Consider the following 26,425-nt stretch of genomic DNA (forward strand, 5'->3'; position numbering starts at 1 on the left):
ATTAAAGCTAGGCATTTCTTTCTTGATTTACAGCATACCTGCCCCACGCCCTCTACCTCCTGGGAAAGATCCGTCCCTAGTCCTACTACGTCAGAAGCATCAGTCTGCAGGATAAAATGTATGAATCAGGCTCAATTTATGTATTCTTTTATTTGGGTTTTAGGGCCAATTTAAAAACCAATCCTGTCTCAGATATGCACAGTATGCCTCTTTACATTTTAGGGGTTGGAATTTTAGAAAAAAAGGCGGGTTAAGGTAAACGTGTACAATGCGGAAGGCGGAAGGAAATTCAAATGTGGATGTCTGCAGCCGACAAGAATGGTTAAGTCCATGGTGTTTGTTTCTCTCGCTACCCAAGAAGGAGACTTTCTGATAAACTAACAAAACCACTGAACCATTAACCTCAGTGGATGTTATATTGCATCATTTTGTGTTCCCACAGGTGTTTGAATATTAATTAAAATTAAGACGCTTCCTCATTATTATTGATTGGTACTAAAAAAAATGCGTAGCCTACATTGAAAAAAAAGTTAAATTTAGGAAATATCATCTGTCGTGTACAGTGTACTCACCTATTTCAAGCTTTGCATATGATTCATATCAAATTAGCTTTACACTGGGCTTGTTTGTATCCAAATATGTCATAGGGAGTTCAAAGCAACCCACTAACACATATGAGTGAGTCTCAACAGGGCTGACGGGCCACCCTGTAGTGTATGAACTAGCCTTAAGAGTGCAGGAAATCTAAACTGTGTTCACAGCACTGTATTGTTGCATAACCGGCTGGAAATGTCATTGGTATTATCTGTGTGATCATAATTGAAGTTATATTATCAGAAGTTGAACCTTTTACTGGATCTCCTCCTAGACGCTCATCTAGAGCGCCTGTTCTTTGTTGAATGGTAAGATGTCTGTTCTTAAGAAGCAGTTGTCCACTCATCATCTCGCCATTCAATTCAATGGGTTGAGATGCCAAGACTGGAGCTGGAGGGTGGCAATAACAGGAGTGATTTTAAATGGGCTTGACTGGTGGGATGCTCCAGAATTGGGAAATTACATCTATACTGTATACATTCCCATTGTATAGATCTTCCCATTAGACCAGTAGGCTTGACCACCGTCCAAAGCTATGATAATCTGACCAGTATCCCTTGGCTACCAGTTCTCATTCCTAAACGTAAGGCCACACTGCCAGAATACCCTGTCATCCAATCCTGCAGACTGACCACTGAGGCCACTGCCTGATTATCTTCTGGTGCAGAGTCCGAGTCCTCAACTCTGACCACTTGGCCACACTGCCATTATTGTATGGCTTTTAATTCCAAGTTTGATTTATGACGTTCTGTTGTCTTGTGTGCTTCTTCATCTTCAGAATCCAGCCTGGAAACACATTTAGAACCTGCTCTTTTAATCAACTGGTAGCCTTTGTGCCACAGTTTTATGTGACTTTTCAATCACATATTACAGTAAGAGGTGTGAAAAAGTTTTCATTAAAACCAGTTATCCGTGACAGTCCCAGACTTTGTAAGAATCACCAGTCTACACCTTTGTTTCATAATTCATAATTAGGTGGCCTGTTAAAAATGCATTTTAAACTGTGTAAAACTAGTGATAAACGTTATGTCCACTCCTACTGTTTGAACTATATCCTTCAAACATGCTTTTGCACCTCTCTGCTTTGCTGCACCTGGGTCTTAAAGCTGCAGGATCCCACACACAACTTACTGTGTTTCTTTATTCTAAAATATGATTGCTGGGTGACCCTTTACTACAGTACATTGTTCTTTAGCTTCAGTTTTTCACTGTGCTTCGTCAGATCTTGTTGGCGTTCCAGTGTGTTGATGGAAGTTTCAGCATGCAGATACACATCCCAGTTTGTCACAATGTGAACTAAAACTACATTCTCAAATTCCTGCTGCAGCAAGCAAAACAAATGTAAACAAATTATGTTTTGTTCTAGTCGAATACATTTACTGGAAATATCTTTGAAAATCGGTACTGGCACTGCATTGGTAAATTAGAAATTGAACTCAATAAATTAATCTTGTTTTTACTTTGCAGGTGCCCAGAGTCCGGCCTCCTCCTCCTCCTCCTCTTCCTCCTCGAAGAAGAGGAAGAATAAGCCTCAAAGCAGGGGTCTTTTCCACAGCCTGTTCTGCTGTTTCTGCCCTGATGAATCAGAGCACATACCAGACAACAGCAAACCACCCCTCCTGGTGGAGGAAAATGGAAGTGTCTCAAAAGTAAGCTTTGTGATGAACTTATGCACTTACTGGCTGTTTATTGTATGCTGTGTGATAAAGAATGCAGCCCTGAGAAATGCTGACTTGCTGAATGTTTGCTCATTGTTGTGTTACTAGCAGTCAAAGTGTTATTAAAGTAGACTCCTACTGATCATGTGATCCTATTCAGATAAATTGCTGTGGTGAGAAATACTTCTATTGTTTTTGCATTTTAAATATAATTTTGAAAGGGTTTGTATGCTGACAATTTGTTCAAGCACTTCTTGGAATCGTCTGGTGTTTGCAATAATTCTGAGCAGTTCTGGGTTCTGTTGCTCCACTGTTCCGTTGCTGTCATTTTCAGAGCCCTAAGTGCTCAACCAGCCCCACCTACTTTACAGATATATGTAGAGAGGTGGGGCTGGTGTTGTTGAAAGGTCACACAGTCAGGTGATTTGAATGTGACTGAGGAAGGCTGGAATGAGGAAGGCTGTTCAGTCCTGGCACTTAGGGGTCTCCAGACAAGCTGAAAACCTAGAACCACTCAAAATGACATAATAAGTGAGGGAAATGTAAAATAAAACAAACCAATATAAATGGCATTTGAAGCTGCTTATTCTTCAATAAATGCTGTCCCTGGGTTTTATTTTGTAGTTGCAGTAAAGCTTTTAATGTTACATGCTGCATTTTTCTCACAATACTGACATCTTGTTGGATAAACCGTTGAAGGCTGCTGTGTATCATGGAATGTAATTGAGCAAAACCGCATGCATTTTGAGGTGTAGGATAAAAACAAACCTGTTTATTGGGTAAACTGTAGTCTTCCTGCAGATCTTTTCAAATGTCTCATGAAATAAGAGACATCAGGTTCAGTTTTAGGGTTGAAAGTAGACCTTAGAGGCTACCGTGTTGACGAGGGGACGGGGCTTCCCGTGAAAATGGGACTTGGCAATAATGCACTGGAATGCTGGCATTGTAAATTGAGTGTTATTTCTGCCATCTTGTGGTGAAAATGGGTACAACCATTTTAAAAAGGTATTCAACATTCAGAGCCGATCACAGGATAGATAAAAACAGTAGACTCTCGACCAATTATTGTTAGCACGAGGTAATGTTAGTATGGTACATATTAAGATGAATTCTCCTAACAAATCAGTAATCTGCACAGTGTCTGGTCCCAGCCGGTTTGGATTATTAACTTAAAGTTAAGGAGAAAATCCTTGTTTTGCATGAGTTTTAGAACCAAAGTGCCAGTTCAGCTAAATTGCTAAATCCAGTGAATCCAAAGGTCACCAACTAGTCCCCAAAGGGACTGAATTCTAGTGACTTGTAAGGCAAGTGGCATTTCAAACTCCCTCTGTTTTGTGTTAGAAAAAATGATAATAAAGCAGTATTTAAAGGGACATTGTTAATAGGATCAACATATATACCTATGTCCTCCCATAGCAAAGCATATTAAGCATGAGATGCTACCATAGGGAGTTCAGTCCACACAGTAAGCCTAAATGCAGCTGTAGTATTTATTCCATTTGGTTATTCCCTTTATTGGAAAAAATTCCACTACTGTCAACACCTTTTACTACAATGATCCATGTAGTGTGATAGTTGTAGAAAAAATAACTGTACTATTGTAGGCTATATCTCGGGGAACAGCTCATCTGATTTTGATGAAACTGTTCCTGAGCATGTTCTGACACCTGTATTGTGGTGTTTTTGTCCTAGACAGGATTTGCATGTTACTGACATAATTTCTTGTTTACCCTACAGGCAGTGAAACCCCTCCTTCCCCAAATAAGAAGTCAAGATGTGGGGAAGATCTGTGTGCTCATTGACCTAGATGAAACGCTAGTCCATAGTTCATTTAAGGTGAGTACCTACATGGGGCATTTCAAATCATACCACAAAGTGAATTCCAGTTGCTCTAATTTTATGTCACTGATATTTTATGTTCTGATTACTTTGCATAGCATACATTGAGGACTTTTGTGAAGTACAACTGAACTTTTGAAAAACTGGGTTTGGTCCTCTCTTCATTTAATCAGACTTGGGTACAGACAATCCCATTGGCCTGAAATATTAAATCATCTTTGTTTTTACCTTTGACAGCCAGTGAACAACGCTGATTTTATCATTCCTGTTGAAATTGATGGGACAGTTCATCAGGTAAGTGCGAAAAGGAGCTGTGTAGAGATAATATCATGATAGGTAAAAGCATCAGTCATTCATACATGTATACCGTATTTGTCCTGCAAGTCTCTGCCAAGCCCAATCATGAATCTCTTTCTTTTCTGAGACACATGTGAAAACCGACCTGCTATCCAGGTCAGTATGTCCTAGCCTGGTTTGTCCTGCCTGTTTCTTTTAAGACTTGCATTAGCTGGATAGTCCTGTATTTATTTTAAATGGAACCATCTACAGTCAAGCAGTGGCACTAACAGGTACCAAGGGAGCTTCCCGTCATAGCACAACTCAACCCCCCCCCCGTGACATTCAGTCCTGGGCCTCTTCCAGGGAGACTGCCAGTTGTTCCGAATTCTGCCAATATGTTTGTGGGTTTTGTAATGTGGACTGATGTCCACTGGGGGCTATGGCAGAGTATTTATTTTCTTCCCCAATTTGAACTCCAGAAGCCTCCAGCGGTGAAAGGCATGAGAAATAATAAATTGGCCTGACTCCACAGCTTGGCTCATGCAGACTGTGGCTTAAGTACTTGGATCATGCTAAATGGCCAGTACTGCTGCACTACTTACTGTAACTTCTGCTAATTAAAGATGACTTTAAATAGTGACTGTTGAACAGCAAATGCATTAGCATTGATAAACTGTGTACTACAAAGCACTGACTTCTGGCTTTACTGATACAGAAGTAGCAGAAGTAGTAGCCAGTACCTTTTTATAAGGGGGTGACAGTAATATATCTTCATTAGCACGTCTTGTAAAAGCACAACATAGTACCACAAGAAAAAAAAAACTGCTGGACATGGACTTCACAATGAGCTACAGGTGGGCAACACTGCCCTACAAAGTGGTCTACTCTTTCAGAGGCTTCCTTTTAATTGAAGGACCCTTTCGCTCTTTTCATCTTGTTTCCTATGCAACTCAAGAGGACCCATTGGTGTTTCAGGCTGGTGCCTGTTTCAAGTAATCCAGGATAGGCTGGTCCTATCCAGCAAAGCCTATTCTGGACGACTTGGTACAGGAACCAGGCCGATAACTACAGGCTCAGCAGGGTGGAGGAAAGGTGCTCGATATTTTTATATTCAGTGAGTGTTTTCAGCTTCAGTAATGTTCAGATTGTATCCCTCTATACCCTTTTATGTGCTGTTGGATAGCATTGTCCCTCAACCAAAAATAAACTTGCCATTTATTATATCCTTCTTAATCTATAACAGGTATTGAAAAATCTGTATATTGGTAGTGGTCATTTGCAAAATTACATGTTGAGACAGATTAATAAGAGGAGAACAGGTAGAGATGAGGCACTTCTTTCCAGTTTTTCCCCATACTTTGCATGACAAATATCTTGGTATCTCTGAATGGATTAATGTCCTATAATGCAGACGTTTTTAATTTTAATGAAAAAAGTGCATTGATACTCCAAATATAACCAATTTATAGGACCAGATTTTCTTTCACCTCCCATTTGTTCTGCATTGGTAGTAAATAGATAATATTTGGGGTATGACTGCACATGTGTGACGGATTTAAGCAATAACTATCAGTCGGGTATTTTCTGGGGATTAATGGCCGTCCTTGAAGTTAGTGACTTGAAGATGAGGTCTGCAGGCTGGTAACCCCAGCTGATTGTGAAGTACCTTGGCACTGTCCTGTGAGACACCATTGTTTCTATTATCTTATAAAAAAAAAAATACATTTAAAAGTATTTTATGTTCTGTGTTTGTTATTTGCTATTGTGGTGCGGTGTGGAAATGAGTACAGAGTCCACACACGCACACACACAAACAGAAACACAGTCCAGTGGCCACACCCCCCTGCTCATGCCACAGTTCTAACTGAGAGCTCTCAGCTGTCAGTCTCGCGCCTAGCAAGACAGACGCTCACCGTTAAAATATCTTGTCTCTATCCCTTTAACCTTGTCTCTATCCCTCTGCCTTTTATTAATTCATGTATTTATTTTTTCAAATGCAGGTGTACGTATTAAAGCGCCCCCATGTGGATGAATTTTTACAGCGCATGGGTGAGCTCTTCGAGTGTGTGCTGTTCACTGCCAGTTTAGCCAAGGTAAATGAGTTTAGTGCAACAAAAAGTACATTGATAGTGTTTTTCCAAAAATATTTCTGCATTAAATATTACTATTCTGTTACAAACTTCATACATTTTCTATGACATTTTATGTTGGGGGGTGGTGTTAAATTAATAGCTTCCTTACCGAAATTTATGAAAATGGTTGCTAAAATACAAGTAAAGGCATGAACAGTTTAGTTACTGTTCTGAATAGTTTCCTACTTGTTTTATGCCATTTAAAATGACTTTTGTTTGTCTTGGAAAATTGGCCTTAGGTACTCAAATAGTTACTTATATGTTCAGAACTATTAGGCCAAGTAGGTTAAATACACTTCAATGACAAACGCTATTGCTAGTATTTTGAAATGCCGTCAATGTTCTTCTAGTCGAAATGTTTGTAATTGAAATCAAGTTAATTTTAGTATTTCATATCATAGTTGTAACAATGTGGTCCCCCAAAACACTGAAAACACCTACCCACTTACCAGCGTCCAAACACCTCTTTTAGTTCTTGATTTTAATATAATGAATTCCAGAATAAGACTATGCAAGTATCTTTCAGCTATAACACGTTACAGCCTATAATAAATAAACAATGGAGTCAAATATTAGGCAAACATTTCAAATAAACTTGTGTAGTGCCTGTGCTGTGTGCAAGTGTAATTCTTTGATGTTGTAGTTTCCGTTCCTGTAACCCTCGTTCTTTCCCCTGGTCTCTACAGAATGCAGATCCTGTATCTGATTTGCTGGATAAGCCTCATTCTCTCCCCTTGGTCTCTACAGTGTGCAGATCCAGTCTCTGATTTGCTGGATAAGCCTCATTCTCTCCCCTTGCTCTCTACAGTATGCAGATCCGGTCTCTGATTTGCTGGATAAGTGGGGTACATTCCGTAGCCGGCTGTTCCGGGAGTCGTGTGTGTTCCACCGCGGTAACTACGTCAAGGATCTGAGCCGTCTGGGACGTGATCTCAAGAAGAGCATCATCATAGACAACTCCCCAGCCTCCTACATCTTCCACCCCGACAACGCCGTGCGTAACCTTCTCTTTATTCCCTCCCTCCTCCCTGGCTTTCCCTACACCGTCGAGGCTGTATATACCCAGTGACATTATGAAGTAGCTTAGGTGAACCCTGATTGGCGGAACCATTTTTTTTAACCCCGCTCAGTTTAGTCTTCTAGAATGGGCCATTTTATAATACTTCAATGTTACTGGTGGTGAGAACTTACTGCACAGCTTTGTGGCTTGTGTCTAATTGCTTAATTTAATTTATGCTTACATACTATTATTTACAGAGTTTAACACTTGATATTTGGTAAGGACATTTTGCACATGTTATTGAAAGCATTACAGTCTGGAGATGTATGGAGGAGTCTGTCTGGTCATCTAAGTATCTCACATTGTTACATATGTACACAGCTTATCTAATTGGATGGTACCCTTTAAGGACACACAGTAGAACTGCCATATTTGATTTAATTTGTTCCAGGGGTCCTGAAAATATTTTATCTCAGACGGAATCATTATACTACATTGTAGTTGCTTTATTAACATCTCTGGGCATTACAAATGTACAATGTCAGGTACAGCAGTGTCTAAAACACCAAAGTGTGGTACTGCACGTATACTGTACAAAGAAAATCAGTGACAATTGACAAGCAAACAATGCATTGTAATAAGGCAATTTACAAAACAGCATTCTGAAAACTTTTTCAGCCCATGCCAAAGTACAATTTCTTTGCACTGTAGTGCATGGTAACCCGTTTAAAAAATCGCCCACACTAGCTTTGGAGTTCAGGAAAAAATGTTGTTTCAGCTTTTTAATGGTACAGTAATAATATTAATTCCTTGCTTTCTTGTTTTCTTTTATTGAACATGGTTAAACTGGGCAGTCTGTTTTTACGTGAAGGGAAACAGAATTCTGAAACTCAGCAGCTTTTTTCCTTTTTTTTTTTTTTTAAATCTGGAATCTGCCCTGCTAAGAGCTGAACTTACTGTTTTAGACCCATAACAAAATGTGCATTAATCAGTTTCCATCTGTACCGTTCAGCTGGTAGCAGCATGTGTGAATAACACAAGCCAGAGGTCCATTGGTTAATAGAGGGTATTGTATGTTATAGGATCATATACTATCAGCTCTACTGTACTATAGAACATGTTATTGAAAGTTTCAGAATCTGGGGAACGGAGGGGATGTGTCATCCTTTACAAGCCTATTTGAAACTCACTTGAGTGACTGGATTGTTGCTTATCTGAACATCTATACAAACATAGAAATACTCAAATTAAAAGATATTCAGTAGTATTAAAAAGAAAACTTAATCTTTCAGTGAGGAATTTTTGCCAGTGTCTTTTACTTAGCTGTCAGTAACTGTCACAATGGACAGCACAAAGCAGATGAGACTGATGTTGATGGTGAGCTTGATAACAGGTGCTTCTGTGTGCAGTAATGTAACAATTACTGGTATTTCACAGGTAAGTCAAAAGTGATTACATTTTTTTTATAAAAGTAATAAGAAATGAATCTGAATTTGCCTCCATCAGTGTAGACGAGTATGTAGGCCTTTCTTGTGATCTATATCTATAAAAACATTCTTGCAACATTTATTCTGCCTATACTGTTCCTATAAAAAAAACTACATTCCTGCAATTTCCTTGTTCCCTGTAGGTGCCTGTAGTTTCCTGGTTTGATGACATGTCCGACACAGAGCTGCTCGATCTCATCCCTTTCTTTGAAAGACTGAGTAAAGTGGATGACGTCTACACAGTACTCAAACAGCAGCGGACTATAAGTTAACAGAATGGCAGGGCTGTCTGGATGGGGAGGGGCTGGTGGGCACAGGCTGTACCCCTTCTTCTAACCAAGAAGTCAGAACTACCCTTTTCTTCATGACCTACCCAGAATTCCATTCACAGGAAAGCCTGGTGGAAAAGCTGAGCGGTTGCAAGTTTGGAAAGTGGCAGGGTGGAGCTGTGAAGCACTTCAGAAAAAAATATGTATAGAACATTTCACACTTGAATGTGTTATTCTCTATTTTTTTGTGTTTTTATCATTATTTTAAGAGATGAGGATTGGGGGATGGATCTGTCATATTATTAAAGGAAAAATATACTATAAGAAACATGACCAAATTTTCGCAATCTATGATAAAAAATATATATAACGACCTCTGTGTCGTAAATTCTGATATCTCCTGACTTTTAAAATGGTTTATAAAATTCAGTTTTGAATATCATATTCATTGCCCGTCCGTTGATCCCGCTGCTAAATGAGCGTATTTATTGAGATCATTCAGAATCAAATAAATTAGCTCAGCATGTATTCTACTTTGGTTTTGGTGCAGCAAATAACCATACTTGGTGATGGAAATATTACTTAGATTGTTCCTTTTAACACATATTTCTGGAGACTGCAGGCCTGGAATGGACTAAAAAGTATTAGAATTGGGAGTCTATTCATGTCCTTTTTTAACATATTATAAAACACCTACTTGCCTTAACAACTTTTGGTTTTCAGTTTTGTTTGAAAACCATCCTATTTTTTTTTTCATTAAATGTCTTTAAAATATAAAGTACTGATGAGTTTAAAGCTTGTACAAGGAGCTGTGATTTAGTTGCCCCTGCATGTGCTTCAACCTTGCCCATGGGTGGGGAGGTAATTCAGGAACCATGACTGTCCGACCTTTAGCCTGTATGTGAAACTGATGACAGGAGGAGCCAGTATGTGCCAATGTGGGTTATGTTATGTGATGTGGACATTAATTTTTCTACACATGGCAGCAAAAGTCACTAACGGTCCAGTTTGTGTGTGTGTGTGTGTGTGTGTGTGTGTGGTTTATTTTCTCCTGATGTTAAAATACAACAAATGCCTTTTGTTTGTTTTCTGTTTTTGTGAGGTCTCAATATTTTGGTCCCAGTGTGCCACCAAACAGAACCGAGAACTAAATACAGAGGCCTAAAAGTGTGAGTTGCGTGAAAATGGCATTTCAATATATTGTATGTTAAACCAGCACTACCGTACAATACTGAGGTCCTTATCTCGGGATCCCTTGTGCATCTTCATTTGTGAAGTCTAGTTTGTTCAGATGCCTGAAGCACACCGATTCAGAAACAGAACGAACCAAGTAATAAGTAGAAGACTTTATAGAGGTTAAATGATTATCCTGTTGTCTACTGTATGTTGGCCCACTCCTGTTTCTCTCTTTGGGACCACTAACATTGTTTTTTTATTTGATTTATTTTTTTTGTTATAACCAGGTCTTAATAAACATCTTTAATTGGTTAAGAAGACTTACAAAGTTTAAAGGTGACACAAGTAGAACCAACCAAACCTTTTATTTGATACTATACATTTATTCTAGCCATGGGCACTATACTCAAAATAATTACAAGGCACAGAGAGAAATAAATATAAACAACAAAATAGTTGTTCTTTCATAGAATATATTTGTTCTTTCATAGGTATTTTTTTTCACTGGTGTATTAATGTTTCTAGTAAACTAAAACAAAAGGGCTGTGTGTGTGTGTGTATATATATATACACATAATTACTATATACAGTTGTAGGTTTCATTTGTAGCATTTTAAGATTTGGCTTTCCTCAATTATGGGCTTTTCACACCAAGCGCGTAGCATCAGAGTGTCAGCGTCGGGTTGCTTTCACAGCAAAAGTGTCAATCAATCTGAAGCGCTGTCACTGAACACAACATTTCTTTAAAGTAGATCATTATATTTTTGTATCCTTCAGCATTAAGTACTGTAATAGAAATACTCAGGATCACTAAAGTTTGTGTCTTGCAGAAAAAATAGTATACATTATACATTAGTCTGCCGTTGTGGTGCTATCATTGCCACGCTGTACATCATGACTGTTGAACGTTCAGTGCCTTCCAATTTGGCACACACACAGACATACACTGACAACAATGACTGCTATCTTTATAATTATTTATAACCTTGTTTGAACACTTCCTACCTGTTGCTGATAGATACAGCGCTTGCTAATTTATTGAAACAAAAAAGTAAGGTTGCACCTTGTATAAAATAATTAAATAATACCTGCACTTGATTACTTGCAACTTTTTTGCTCAATATTGTGTACCTTGGTATATCCTTCCAACTTGTATTCCCCCGTCCCACCCCAAGTTATCTGTTAAAAATAAATGCCAAACGAAATACGTTAGACTGCCGTTAAACATCTTTTTATGTCCTGCAAAGTGTAGATAAACGAGAGGTTTATCTGTTTGTTAGTCTTTTTTTCTGTCTTCTATGTTCCTGAAACCTCTCTGGTTTGTTTGTTTGTTTATTATTATTATTATTATTATTTTAAAGTGGCAGTCCTGTAGTCTACTCGGAAACAACCATTCACAATTTAAAAAATACAGTATATGCCGTTTTATTTTGAACACACTAATAAAAACAATTATTTACCATGTTGATGTATATTTTTCATACGCTTGCAGATAAATGGGAACACAGTTTATTTTAGACACCTCTGTTTTACACTACGTGACTGGTGTGAAAGCCTCCTAAGATGTACAGTAATCGCTGATGCTTTGAGTCGAGCTTGATGTGAAAGAACCTTTACTCTTGTCTTGACAACTGTTCCCATGGAAATGGGAGTATCAGCAGAAATGTTACCAAGCAGAACAAAAATACTGAAAAAAAGGAAATACCAGAGAAATACAAAATTCACAGTTAATGAATGACTAAATGCCATTTTCATTCTACTTACTGTTTTAAAAACTGCAAATGTACTAGACAAGAGAGCTCAATACTGGGATCTTGGCCTGCAAACTTGATACAATGGAACGCTCCCTAACCAAACTACTGTCGGTAATAAACTTGACAAACACAAGACAAATTATCAGTATTAACAAACACATAGCTCAATTTCTTGATTACCATTTATTTAAAATCAGTATTTTCTCATGGCGCTAATATAGTGCAGATTTTAGCATGTCTGCATTATTCACTGATTGGGTTGAAAGGTAGCAGTCGGTGAAAGTGCCAATGAAAAACAACAAAGCACACGCCCAAATCGCCTCCTAAAGTTGCCACAAATTTCACATTGTATGAGAATTGGTATGGCACACTGTAATTTGAGGAAAATGATTATATTGAAAGTAATCTTATCTGCAGAGAATGTACTTAACATGACAGTCTTGTGCCATATGGAGGTTTTCTAGGTAATATCTTTTAAGTACCCTTGTATTGCCCTAAAAATCTTTTTTTCTCTCTCTCTCTCTATTTATAAATGTTATGTTCTCAAGTAAAACAACCATCCAGTGTGTAAATGTCCCTTCCTGTAAAGAGTCACCCATCTTTACTCATAGTGCCTGTGGTACACATTTGTGTACATTTTTCAATCAATGAACCCTGTCATGAAACACAAAACAGGTATCAATTGTGTTGTACAAGTAAGTCCTGTAGCTCCCTAGACAGAATCTAGTGGACTCGGCACAAGGTGCGGTTGCCTGGATGTGTACGAGTTTCTGGTCTACCTGTCAAATAATCTAACTTGTATTTTTCAGTCAGTGAGTAAATGTTTTCAGAATTAAAACAAACAATATTTTTAACAATGAAAATGACTGCATTACCTCCCAAAGTCTTGGGGCATTACAGGTAATAAAAGGCAAATTTAATATGATGAAAACCATACAGTGTTGTACATGAGCAGGCACGAACAAGGAATTCAAGAGTGTGGATGTTATTAATGTTCTGTAATAATTGTTTTTATTAGTGAGTTCAAAATGGTATGAATGTTTTTAATGTTTTAATGCTTATGGACTTCAGTAATCCATCTTTGGGTCTCAGTAGTTTGGTAGTAGCTTCCTATTGTACTTGATTACACAGACATGCCCTCTCTGTGAAATTGGATTTAAAAATAATGGGCCCATAAAATATAAACACAAGACAAAATTGGCATTAATATTTGGGATATACTATATTTTTGATCTGGAAACACAGTTATAACCTTGTTGTGAACTTTTTTTTATGATTTTGTTTTATTAATATCATTATTATTAAATATATTTTACTGTATTGAACATGCTCTCATAAATATAATACAACCTTTAATTTTGTCTGAATGCCTCTGTGTTATTTTGTTTAGAAGCAATGTGCAAAAAAGAAATGGACTGAAGACTGCGTAAAACACTGAATAGCAACTTCAAGAATATTGCCCTGCTCTGTCATGTATTTCAGAGTAATGTAGTCAGTAGTTTTGTTTATCGACCTGTATTATTTTAAAAAAGGTTGTCCTCCACTCAAAGTCATTTCATTTAGTACATTCCTATGTTCGGTATCGCTTTAATTTTGTGAAAGACAAGAAGCTGTTTACAACAACAGTTGTAGAATCTTTATTTAAAAGCTGTTAAGAGGTTCTTGACAGATTTGTTTTAAGCAGCCACACATGCACAGTGCCTCTGGTGGCCTCTTAATTCAGGTTTCATTGTATTTTGATTGTTTGTACAAGTTAAATAACAGAAGGCAGTTCTTTCGTATTCGGCTGCTTTATTTAGAGAATCCAGCTCCGGCCAACAAAAAAGAGCGGAGGGTGGGGGAAGTGATTCACAGAAGACAGAGGTCAAAGAGCAAGGGGTTGAAAAGAAGAACTCACACCAGTAGGAACTAAGAAATCCTTTCCTAGGTAATAAATTACAAACATAAAATATCAACGAGAAGGAAACGAATATTGTTAATAGCTACAGTAAAGTGAGAACACAGTGTTAATAAAAAGTAATGGTGTATGAGATAACATAAACTGAATTCAAACGAAGCAGAATGTTCCACACACATTCACGATAAACCTTAACATTTAATTAATCATGAACTGCTGTACTGCCCCATTAAATGGCAGTTCTTTATAGCTCTGAACCATTTGCTGTATAAGGCAACATGACTGGCTTCCATTTGCCTCATAATGCCACTACACTATAGTACAGTATTGAATGTGTAAACTAATTCTTTTTGTACTGCATTAAGAGTTTTTGACAAGTTCTCTATTGTGAAAGCAACAAGGAGCACTTGCCTGTTAGTCAAGGAGTAAAAACCGGATTAGAGCTTCAGGAGTGTCAAGATGGAATTTGTTAAACAAACATTTATTTTAAATTTTAGCCAGCAGTTTATTGTAGCAGTGCCTTGACAGTCATGTTGCAATCTTATCAATTTCAAAGCATTCTTGGTATTTCATACTGTAAATGGACTCTCTAAAGTTATGAGTGGATATTTTTCACAACCCACGAGGGCCCCTTACCTTCAAAAATATCAACACGGTTTTGTTTTGAAGAAAAGCCATCTTTAGAAAACAGTTTTTTCTCTCACTACAGAAGATGTACACATGGATAGTTACCACTTTTATTTTTTGCTACCTGCATTCCAAGCTTTTGTCACAACCTTTATTGTACTGGCATCACATACCTTTCCCTTTCCCCCACCTTTACAATGTGCCTGAAACACAAGGCGATAATCATACAAAATACATGGACTCAAAAATTAGAGCAAACCTTGACACCCCCTCCCCAAAACAAAAAATATTTAAATAAGTTAAATAAATTCTAGTAGTAATCATGAGAAACTCCAGGTTTTCTGTATTTTCTTTTCCTTCTCTAGTCCATTTAGGTACGATCAACCTGTTTGAAAGAAGAGAATATATATATTAATATATATAAGCCCACATTCTCTTTTTCAGTGAATCAAAAGTTCAGTGATGTATTTATATTTTGTCACGCCGACTCCACGGATAGAGGCTGCCAACAAAGCCTCCCACCGCCAAATGTACCGAGCTGTTGTGTGATGGTTTTGTCTGAGCTAAACTTTTACTAGGCCTGAGTGATTTGAATTTCCAGCAGTGAAAAAACGAGTTTTAAAACACTGCCACCCTCAAAATACATGAGTATACTGCAAACTAAAAAACGGGATGGCTAATGATACCTACATTACAAAGAAAGTAGACCCCACAGAAATCTGTAGCAATCTACTTTCTGCAAAGTATTTGCACTGTTCTGCAGTAATTATTTTGTAATATAATGATTGTTTTTCAGTAGGTACAGTGGCTCTCAAAAGCATTCACCCCCCCTTGGACTTTTCCACATTTTATTGTGTTACAACATGGAATCAAAATTGATTTAATTTGGAGTTTTTGCCACTGATCAACACCAAAAAAGTCCATACTGTCAAAGTGAAAAATAAAATCTACAAATTGTTCTAAATTAATTACAAATATAAAACAGAAAATAATTGATTGCATAAGTATTCAGCCTCTTTGCTATGACACACCTAAATAAGCTCTTTTGCAACCAATTGTATTTAGAAGTCACATAATTAGTTGAATGTGTCAGGGCCTGGAAAGCTTGTGAAGATAGAGGGCAAAATGGATGCAGCAAAGTACAGAGAAATCCTGGAGGAAAACCTGCTGAAGTCTGCAAGAGACCTGGGACTTGGGAGAAGATTCATCTTCCAGCAGGACAATGACCCCAAACATACAGCCAAAGCCACACTGGAGTGGCTTAAAAACAAAAAGGTCAATGTCCTGGAGAGGCCCAGTCAAAGCCCGGACCTCAATCTAATTGAGAATATGTGGAAAGAGTTGAAAATTGCAGTGTCCAGATGTGCAAAGCTGGTAGGGACTTATTCAAATAGACTCATAGCTATAATTGCTGCCAAAGGTGCCTCTACCAAATATTGACTCAAGGGGGTGAATACTTATGCAATCAATTATTTTCTGTTTTGTATTTGTAATTAATTTAGAACAATTTGTAGATTTTATTTTTTACTTTGACATTATGGACTTTCTGTGTTTATCAGTGGCAAAAACTCCTAATTAAATCAATTTTGATTCCATGTTGTAACACAATAAAATGTGGAAAAGTCCAATTGGGGTGAATACTTTTGAGAGCCACTGTATAGCAAGAAAATGTAAGATGCTTATAAGAAGTGGTTAAATTCATCCCCCTGTCTTTTCTGCACGGATGTTGAACCTCGATTTATTTGTCGAGGTTGCAAACCTCTCTATTGCTAAGACAAATTCCCGCCACCCCATTGACATTCACTCATACTCAACTCTGGTGCTGGTCCACTCTCCTTTTGCTAATCGACTAGCTCACTATTCACTTCTACCCCTACTACTTTCTGATATTTGAACCACCCCGTGTAATACATGAGATTGAAGACTATGTGATGACTCACCTTCCACTAACAGGCGCGCAGAGGACTCATGCTTCCCAACCTGGACACTGTAAGTCCCCTCGTCCATGGCAGTGACCTGCTGGATGACCAATTTGCGGTAGCAGCCCTCGCTGCAGATCTCATAGTGGTCTGAGGGCAGGATGAGGGTCTCTCCTTGGTACCAGCGCACACTGCAGCGCGGGTTCGACACGGTGCACTCCAGGATCACACGGTGCTTCTCCAAGGCGGTCTTATCACGCAGGGGCTTCACAATCTGCACTGGGAGCTCTGGAAAGACAGAGGGAAGTGTGCTGTCTGTTATCGGAGTACGGTAAGTACATCCAAACTGAACCAGTGGGTGGGAACATAAACCTGGACTGTGTTGTATGCTCAGTTAGCTTAAGTTTACATATATAGTCACAATTATGTGGTATGAGTGACAGATCGTCACTGAGATTCCACAGGGAACTTTGCATTGGCAGTGGGGCTCTCTTGTGTTAGCTTGGCAAAATCAGCTTGGACTCTTTCTTCTCGCAACACTACAGCAGACTTTACTGCTCAGACAGCTTAGGAACAGCAAGAGTATATTGGAAGCTAGCATGAAGGTCTTGTCACATAATTGAACCATGTTGAGACCATATACACTCAGCGTTTAATAACAAAATAAAAGGTTTAAACAACGGAATACAAAACAGGACACGGCACTTGCGCCAAAATAAACAGACATACAAAACGGACTAACACTAAACAAACGGTGCACGGACAGACAAACAAACACGGTGAGAACAAACACTTATATTTACGATCTTTACTTCTAATTACTCCTTTCTCTCTCACCCGTTCTCCTCTTCCGAACACCCAACCCCGACTGCATGCTACGTGTCTCTATATATACTGTTGTGCTGGGATTCAATTACTAATTAATTACTCACTTGAATCCCAGCACGTGAATTCATTACGTGAAACCCCGTGTTCACATATTATATTTAACCAGCACGTGAAGTGATTTGTGCTCTCCTCGTGCCTAAATACAAATCTACACTTTTTAAATACACGTGAAACACAGACCCGTTTATATCCCGTGTACCAATGACTATACACCAACATTAACACACGCACGCAACATACAACACAGAACACACAAATGCACACAGGGGCGGGGCACTTTGCCACAGGCATGGACAAAAATGATGGGACCGCTAACCTAATATTTTGTTGCACAACCTTTAGAGGCAATCACCGCAATCAAACGTTTTCTGTAGCTCTCAATGAGACTTCTGCACCTGTTAACAGGTAGTTTGGCCCACTCTTCCTGAGCAAACTGCTCCAGCTGTCTCAGGTTTTATGGGTGCCTTCTCCAGACTGCAAGTTTCAGCTCTTTCCATAGATGTTCGATAGGATTCAGATCAGGACTCATAGAAGGCCACTTCAGAATAGTCCAATGTTTTGTTCTTATCCATTCTTGGGTGCTTTTAGCTGTGTGTTTTGGGTCATAATCCTGTTGGAGGACCCATGACCTGCGACTGAGACAGAGTTTTCTGACACTGGGCAGTACGTTTCACTCCAGAATGCCTTGATAGTCTTGAGATTTCATTGTGCCCTGCACAGATTCAAGGCACCCTGTGCCAGGCGCAGCAAAGCAGCCCCAAAACATAACCGAGCCTCCTCCATGTTTCATTGTAGGTATGGTGTTCTTTTCTTTGAAAGCTTCATTTTTTCGAGCTGATGTGACTTGCCAAAAAGCTCCAGTTTTGACTCATCTGTCCAAAGGACATTCTCCCAGAAGGATTGTGGCTTGTCAATATGCATTTTAGCAAATTCCAGTCTGGCTTTTTTATGTTTTTCTTTCAAAAGTGGAGTCCTCCTGGGTCTCCCACTTTCGCTCAAAAAGCGACGGATGATGCGATCAGAAACTGACGTACCTTCACCTTGGAGTTCAGCTTGTATCTCTTTGGCAGTTATCCTTGGTTCTTTTTCTACCATTCGCACTATCCTTCTGTTCAATCTGGGGTCGATTTTCCTCTTGCGGCCGCGCCCAGGGAGGTTGGCTACAGTTCCATGGACCTTAAACTTCTTAATAATATTTGCAACTGTTGTCACAGGAACATCAAGCTGCTTGGAGATGGTCTTGTAGCCTTTACCTTTACCATGCATGTCTATTATTTTCTTTCTGATCTCCTCAGACAACTCTCTCCTTTGCTTTCTCTGGTCCATGTTCAGTGTGGTGCACACAATGATACCACACAGCACAGTGACTACTTTTCTCCATTTAAATAGGCTGAATGACTGATTACAAGATTGGAGACGTGTGTGATGCTAATTAAAGAAACTAATTAGTTTGAAATATCACTATAATCCAATTATTTATTATCTTTTCTAAGGGGTACCAACAAATGTGTCCAGGCCATTTTAGAATGTCTTTGTAGAATAAGCAATAATTCATCTCTTTTCACAGCTTCTTTGCTTTATTCTATGACATACCAAAGGCATGCAAGTATACATGATAAAATAGCTTTTAATTTCATCACTTTTCAGGAGGAATGAAGCATTATTTCAATGAGCTGTAAGGGTACCAACAAATTTGAGCGCGTCTGTGTGTGTTCTGAGGAGTCAGAATCTATAACAGCAGTGCATCACACAACACTGCTGTTATAATGACTGAAAAAAAGAACCACTTACCTTCCACTTCCAGGTTGGCTGTGGATTCTGCTTGTTTAGCAATAAATGTAATCTTCCCAGAATCCTCTGTCTTCACATTGCAAATCAGGAGGAAATGCTTATTCCCTGGATGTGAGAAGAGGAAGGATAATTAAGTGAGTGCAGGGCAGCAGGGCAGCAGTGTGGAGTAGTGGTTAGGGCTCTGGACTCTTGACCGGAGGGTTGTGGGTTCAATCCCTGGTGGGGGGACACTGCTGTTGTACCCTTGAGCAAGGTACTTTACCTAGATTGCTCCAGTGAAAACCCAACTGTATAAATGGGTAATTGTATGTGAAATAATGTATAATTTGATATCTTGTAACAATTGTAAGTCGCCCTGGATAAGGGCGTCTGCTAAGAAATAAATAATAATATACTGTAAGCACCACTGACTTTATTCCCATTTAAACTCTTTTAATTGGCTGTTTCTTTGAGTTGCAGTTAATACAAAATGCAGAAGCCAGAATACTTACAAATATTAGTTGATAGTGTACATTTTATACCTTAAGCTACTCTATATTGCACATTATAAAAAATCATGTGTATCCATAATTGAATACCCCACTTCACAGATTGCTGATAATGTGTGTTGCATTGATGTTGCATTGTATCAATCTGTACTCTTTAATTGCTGAATTAAAGAAGTGGAAGCCATACCAACTTCTATTATACAGCACTGTGACCACCCCTCTATATTTTATGTTAGTATTTGGGCGTTGCATTGCTACTTGTATTATGATTTATTGTTACAATTGTTTGTATTATTGTATTTTGTATTTCTGCTGTTTGAAAATGTAGTTGTATTGGTGTTTGACAAGATGGTGTCATGAGTGTGATGGTAGAAACCAGGAACAAGACACAGGTATGCCCGGTGCAAACTGCTGGCTGGGCACTGTTTTATTAAATAAACAAAGTAAAACACTTCCAACTACAAAATAAAACTGACACAAGGGTCAAACAAAACAAAGCTACAATACAGAAAATAAACAGAACGAATACCTCAACAAAACAAAGGTAGCAGTCATTTTCTCACAATGCTGTCTAGCTCCTTCAAACTCTGTCTCTGTCTCTGTCTCTGTCTCTGTCTCTGTCTCTGTCTCTGTCTCTGTCTCTGTCTCCTAACTCCAGTCCACCCTCATGAGCCTGGAGTTGGGCTTATATAGCAGGTGGTTAGGAGTTAATTGCGCAATTGACAATCAAACTCCTAACCACCTACACCTGAACAATCATCTGTGGATGGGAATTAACCCCATCCTAGCCAAACACTAATACAACTATATTTTAACTAATACATAGCCAGTTTTCAAACAGCAGAAATACAAAATACAATAATAACAATAAATCATAATACAAATAATAATGCAATGCCCAAATATTAACACAAAATGTAGGGGGGCGGACACCCTGTCACAAGCACCCTATGTGTTATCATTCATAAAGATTGACACTATACACCAACATATCAATTTCCTTAGACAGGAAACATGCAGTATGAGTAATACCCACCTTAGCTGCACTTGAGGCAACTCAAGGGCAGTGGGCTGGGGGTACATAGACAAACTACAGTTATGTGAGGGTCCCCATGGCTGTTTAAAGGGTTATTTTGGGAAGTAGGGTGAGGTTATGATCCATGGCAAGGGGGAAAGGATAAAGGGGGCACCCCTTGGTCAGGAGGGGTGGAGTGAGACAGGACCTTGTCGGCTGTTGATGTGTGTTTGCTGTGGTCAGCTGTAGGAGACACAGGTTTCAGGATTTTAAACTAAATAAAAGTTATTTTCAGAATATACTGAAAACAGAAATGTGGTCCTGACCTTTATTCCTGGAGACCTGCTTCGATTCAATATTTTGACAAAGTATAACTATATAAATATAGAAACTCACCTTCCTGCCGAATTCTGACGGTGCTGGTGGGCCTGATTTTCTCCCCGTTTCTGAGCCACTCTCCTTTCACATCCTCCACTGACACCTCACACATAAACACAGCGTTTTCATCTTCTTGGATAGCAGCATCCTGCAGTCCTTGCACTATCTCCACCTCCCGCTCTGAAAACAAGGGCCTCGCTGTTAGTGTGGGTTCCGACAACAAGGAAACATTTTAATGGGGGGTTATGGGGTACAAAGATCCCACAATAAAGTTTTTAACCCCACAGTAAATTTGATTAAATGTGACCCCTCCCCCCCCACTGTAATAATGCCTTGTTAATATAGATTTTACACAATCTCGTTCAGTGCCTAAGTTCACCTCCAACTTTAAGTTAAAACTACAAGAAGCTAAATCAAATTTTTCATGTTTTAAAGTGGTCATGGATTTCCTACAAAACAATTGTATATAGAGATATGTCCCACACAGAAAGTAATTTAGATATTGTCATTAAGACTGTTATGCTCACTTTCTTTGAGTCTCATTAGTGACTGATTCATTTTTGCATCAGAAGTATTTGATAATCTTTGATGTAAATATAGCCTTTAGGACGTTCTAGAGGCTTGTTGTTTGCTGAGTTGCTGTGTTACATTATGCTTAGGAAAGCAGGTAAACATTTGGGATGACCTTGAATATGTTACAAATTAGACAGCTGTACTCAGGGACTACATATATACTGTAAGTCTACCATAATGGCTTTAACTACTGCACTTGACATGCTGTTGAAAAGATGTCCTTTTTCAGGACAGCAGGTGGCACTCTTATATCAACAACGGTATATGCAAATCATTCTTGTACCTATCCTATCGAATGCCTTGAACTTTTTCTGTACACTAAAAAAAACCATGAGTGAAAAAACATATGATAGAACACAGTTGCCCCAGGGCCTGAAGGTGATTGTAGCAGGGCAGGGCCCTGCCTGTAAATAATAATACTGTGTGGTGATTTGGTGGTGGTTGGCAGGAATGGGGTTAATTTCCTATCCCTGCCAAAATACATGTGAGAATGTGGCTGGAGCTAATTGAATAATTGATAATTAGGCTCCAGCAACATGCTATAAAAAAGGGGAAAATCCTTTGTTTGGTGGAGGTGTTTTGGGTGAGTTTGTTTGTTTGTTTGTTTGTTTGTTTGTTTGTTTGTTTGTTTGTTTGTTTGTGTGCTGTTTAGTGAAGGCTAATGCCCAGCTTACATTTTTGTATTTTGTTTAAACCTTTTGTTTGGGCCCTTGTGCCAGTTATTTTGTGATTGTTTTACTGTGAAAGTTTTGTTTTTGTTTAACTGTTTTATTTTTGCTCTGTGAGCAGTGTTTTGTTTGACCTTTTGATTTCCTTTTGTTTATTAAACAGCGCAGAAGCGCGTTAACTGCAGTTTCCTTGTCTCTGAGTCTCCTTGCCTGCTGAATACCATCTGGGCCCGCAACGCTACCCTGTCACATATGGTGTCAGAGTGGGCGTCACTGGTCTTGCTGAGTCAAGGCAGGATAGGCACAGAGCAGTTGCCTACCAGGATGCACAGGCAGAACCAGCTGACGATCAGCAGCCACCGGAGGCGTTGCTGAGGGAGCAACTGGAGACGTGGACGAGGCGTGTGGAGAGGCAAGGGCTGCCTTCCTCGGCCAAAGGAGTGGCTGCCGTCCGGAGAGCCGATGGAGGAGTTGTGGTCCAAGTGAAGGAGCTGACGTCCGAGAGAGGAGCAGCTACCGTTCCATAAAGGAGTAACTGCCATCCGGAGGGCTAAAGGAGGAGCTACTGCCCTAATCGCCAGTGAGGAGGAGACTGCCTCTACCACAGCCCCAACCACCACTGGGCAACAGTCCGGCGCCTGTGGGTTGCAGCCCTTGACCCGTGCTCCCAGACACCCGACCTTGGTGTCTGGACCTCCCATCGCTGGGCCTGGGTCCCAGGTCGCAGCATCAGCAGGCATGGTTGTTCGCCCAGACTCCTGTTTCGCTCCCCATGGTGAACCAGACATCGCTACACTGTCGCCAAGGCTCTCACCTCTGCCGGCAGCTGCAGCCGCCCGGTCACCAGCCTGCGCTTCGGTCGCCCTGTCCACGCAAATCGGGTCTCCTGTCGCCGTGTCTCGGTCCCTTTAGAGATGGCGCCGGGGACGACAGCAATCCACCCACTGACCGCCCCCCCCCCCCCCCCCCCCCCCAAAACGGAGGAGGAACCAGTCGGAGTTATCGAACGGACCGGTGGTGCCATTCTGAGGGGGAAGATATGTGACAGGGAACCGGGTCGCTGGTTCCTGCGCAAGTGTGTGCCTATAGAAAATCAGCTGCGACGCACAGTTGGAAACACGTTGCTAAGCAACCAGTTGAGTGGCAGGCGCGTCCTGAGCTAAAGTGATCGGGAGGTCTGGATTGGCTGGGGGGCATGCCTGGGGATGCTGCGCAGAGCTCAAAAAGCGGCTGCGCTACAGCTCGGGGCTGCTGCAAAGCCATTGCTGTACAGACGGGCGCAGAGTGAGAGTTTGTTTACATCCAGGAGGGAAGCGTCCGCTCTGCGGGAACGACTACTACGGAGCCCTTTAACTGCAAGACGGGGCCTGTGAAGGCGATTGCCCAGCCAGGACCGTCAGAATGGCCTGGAGTCGCTGGGAGGCCAGGACTTCAGAAATAACACAACAGAAGTAGGTCAGCTTAGGGGAGGTGGATCCCAAAACAGTATAAAGAGGGTTACCGTAGAGTAGTAGGTTCCTGGAGCGGGACGTTCCTTTTAGTGGGACTAGCGCTGGTCATTTTGTGTGGCAAACTTTTATTTTTAGCTTTTGTTTTTTTGTTTTTATTAATTTATTAAATGTGACACTAGGTCTACCATCGCTGGTACCCTAGTGTCAGTTCGGCGTTAACATTAAATCTGAGCGCCTGAGCGGCATAGCAACACCAATGCTCTATGTCTGTGAGTATTTTCCAGTGACTACCCACACATGTAACACTTCACCCTGTTACAGTGATATATACTAAAATGTTTATTATATATTGTCCAGTATATTATATATGTTCATACATTCATTCTTATACATTCTTAAATAAAATTATTTGGTGTTATCATACCGTAGACGTCCAAGACAGCAGTCACTTTGCTGTCCACAGCGTCGCAGGTGTAAGTCCCTGAATCTACGATCTTGCACTTGATTATCTGGAGAAACCGCTTTCTCCCCATTGAGTAGATGCGATAGTTCTTCCCTGGTTTCAGCTCCTGTCCGTTCTATAGGCAGATTTAAGACATTTGTAAAAGTTCCAAAAACGTACAAAACTCCCACTATTGCTGTTTCTCCTTATATCATTATTTACTAGGCATACTAACTAATGTTATCAACCATGGGATTGCTTCTGAAAAGACTCCTCAACACTTAATTCCTGAAGTGAGTTTTAGAGAGGAACACTAGGAGCATGCAACTGTTATTACTGTACAGCCTGATTATCATTTTTTAAATTACATCAGAAGATCAGCTTTTAGTCATTTCAGAAGCACTCGGTTGAAAAACATTTTTTTTGCTGGAATGTTGTAAGATTGGTAAATAATGGTGTAAGCGGAAAAGACAATAGAGAATGTTAGAGCATGCACATAATAGGATATTAAACATGTAAGAAATGTAATATAAAGACAATTTTGGTGATAAGGTATACCTTTAAATACCAATGCTTTTTTTTAAATTTTATTACTACCTTTAACCACTTAACATCTGCATTCTGCCTGGACAGCTCACACTCAAACGATGCTCCAGAGCTTTCAGGTATCCGGAGATGCTCAAGCGCTCTCAGGAACATCACTGGGGGTTCTGAAACACAGAAGCACTGTAGCTTTCAGAACATTCTCTCAGGTCTCTTTTTGAAAACTTCAGCAAGATTAAAAAGTACTTAACAAAACATTCCTTCAAACAGTCCTTCAAGTTGTATAAATACATAGTCTCTAAAGCAGTGGTGCACAACTCAGTCCTGGAGGGCCGGTGTCCCTGCAGGTTTTTATTCCAACTGCACCCTAAAGTGCTTTATTGGACCTTATTAGAAGCTTAATTAGTCCAATTAACTAATTTAGGGTATGGTTAGAACAAAAACCAGGAGGGACACTGGCCCTCCATGACCTGAGTTGTGTACCACTGCTCTAAAGAGTAACAGGTAACACAATGTATGTGGGTGAACACTGTTGAAGGAGAATCCCTGCAGTACCTTTCACAGTGAGTCTCGCTGATGTTCTCACGCTCTCTGCACTGAAGGTGACGGTGCCGCTGTCCTCCAGTGTGAGATTGGACAGGGTGAGTGCGTGCACCCTCCCGTGGGTGCTGACTCGCCAGTTCTTGTTGGGTTTGATACGGATCCCGTCCTTCTGCCACACCCCCTGCACATCCACGTGCGAGACCTCCACCTCAAACGAGGCTGTCTCCCTCTCTAACGTTTCCGTATCCGTCAGGCCTTTCTTGATTGAGATTTTCCTGCCTGTGGAGTAACAATAGGGATTGAGATTATAATATTAGCATGTCAAATGTATCTCCTCATATGAATGCTAGTATTAGTTGAGGCCATAATTTCTATATTAATGTTCGACTTCAACGTCTGTTGGAACAGTGCGTGAACACGCGTTTTCCAAACTAAGGAGCCGAAGGCTGAATCTGGTGTAAAAATGACAGGACTCTAAACTAGATATGTGTTTGAACTGGTAAGTGTGCTTAGGAGGGCAGCAAAGCAAACAGAAAGCTTACATTGGTTGGGACGGAGGCTTACAGTGTCGCAGATGGCTGACATTTCTTTCTCTTCCACGTTGTTGAATAATGAAATTTGGGTGGGGGGGTTCAGACCCCTAAAACCACCCTCTAGCTCAGGGGTGGGCAATCCTGGTCCTGGAGGGCCGGTGTCCCTCCTGGCTTTTGTTCCAACTGTGCTCTATAGTACTTAATTAGACCAATAATTGGTAATAATCAGTACAATTAAGTAATTTAGAGCACAGTTGGAACAAAAGCCAGGAGGGACACCGGCCCTCCAGGACCAGGATTTCCCACCCCTGCTCTAGCTACACCACTGATGCTATCCTTTCCACACACCACCTAAAATTTTATAGAGATAAATTTAGATGCAATGAAAAGTGATGTGGATTCCCCTGACGCAATAAAAGGCAAAGGTCATACTTGCCTTTGCATTCCATTCCACTGACACTTCGGAGAGGTTTGCCTCAGC

At 40.1% G+C, this 26,425-nt stretch overlaps 2 protein-coding genes across 2 annotated transcripts in view; one reads left to right on the plus strand and one right to left on the minus strand.

Annotated features, from left to right (window-relative positions):
* The window catches only part of LOC117409812 (carboxy-terminal domain RNA polymerase II polypeptide A small phosphatase 1-like), a 32,892-nt gene extending 19,343 nt beyond the window's left edge, over positions 1-13,549 (plus strand). Inside the window, exons 2-7 of the mRNA XM_034016107.3 lie at positions 2,062-2,243; positions 3,990-4,088; positions 4,329-4,385; positions 6,371-6,463; positions 7,311-7,496; positions 9,133-13,549. Coding sequence (XP_033871998.1) covers positions 2,062-2,243; positions 3,990-4,088; positions 4,329-4,385; positions 6,371-6,463; positions 7,311-7,496; positions 9,133-9,261 — 746 coding nt within the window. The 3' untranslated portion in view covers positions 9,262-13,549. The remainder of the gene's footprint in view (positions 1-2,061; positions 2,244-3,989; positions 4,089-4,328; positions 4,386-6,370; positions 6,464-7,310; positions 7,497-9,132) is intronic.
* A 263-nt stretch (positions 13,550-13,812) lies between these two features.
* Positions 13,813-26,425, minus strand: part of LOC117403098 (obscurin-like protein 1) — a 46,738-nt gene continuing 34,125 nt past the window's right edge. Inside the window, exons 25-31 of the mRNA XM_059032069.1 lie at positions 25,424-25,690; positions 24,923-25,035; positions 24,308-24,461; positions 21,210-21,371; positions 19,311-19,415; positions 16,653-16,919; positions 13,813-15,097 (exon numbers count right to left, since the gene is read on the minus strand). Coding sequence (XP_058888052.1) covers positions 15,093-15,097; positions 16,653-16,919; positions 19,311-19,415; positions 21,210-21,371; positions 24,308-24,461; positions 24,923-25,035; positions 25,424-25,690 — 1,073 coding nt within the window. The 3' untranslated portion in view covers positions 13,813-15,092. The remainder of the gene's footprint in view (positions 15,098-16,652; positions 16,920-19,310; positions 19,416-21,209; positions 21,372-24,307; positions 24,462-24,922; positions 25,036-25,423; positions 25,691-26,425) is intronic.

This window comes from Acipenser ruthenus, chromosome 10 (genome assembly GCF_902713425.1).
Source record: "Acipenser ruthenus chromosome 10, fAciRut3.2 maternal haplotype, whole genome shotgun sequence".
NCBI lineage: Eukaryota > Metazoa > Chordata > Actinopteri > Acipenseriformes > Acipenseridae > Acipenser > Acipenser ruthenus.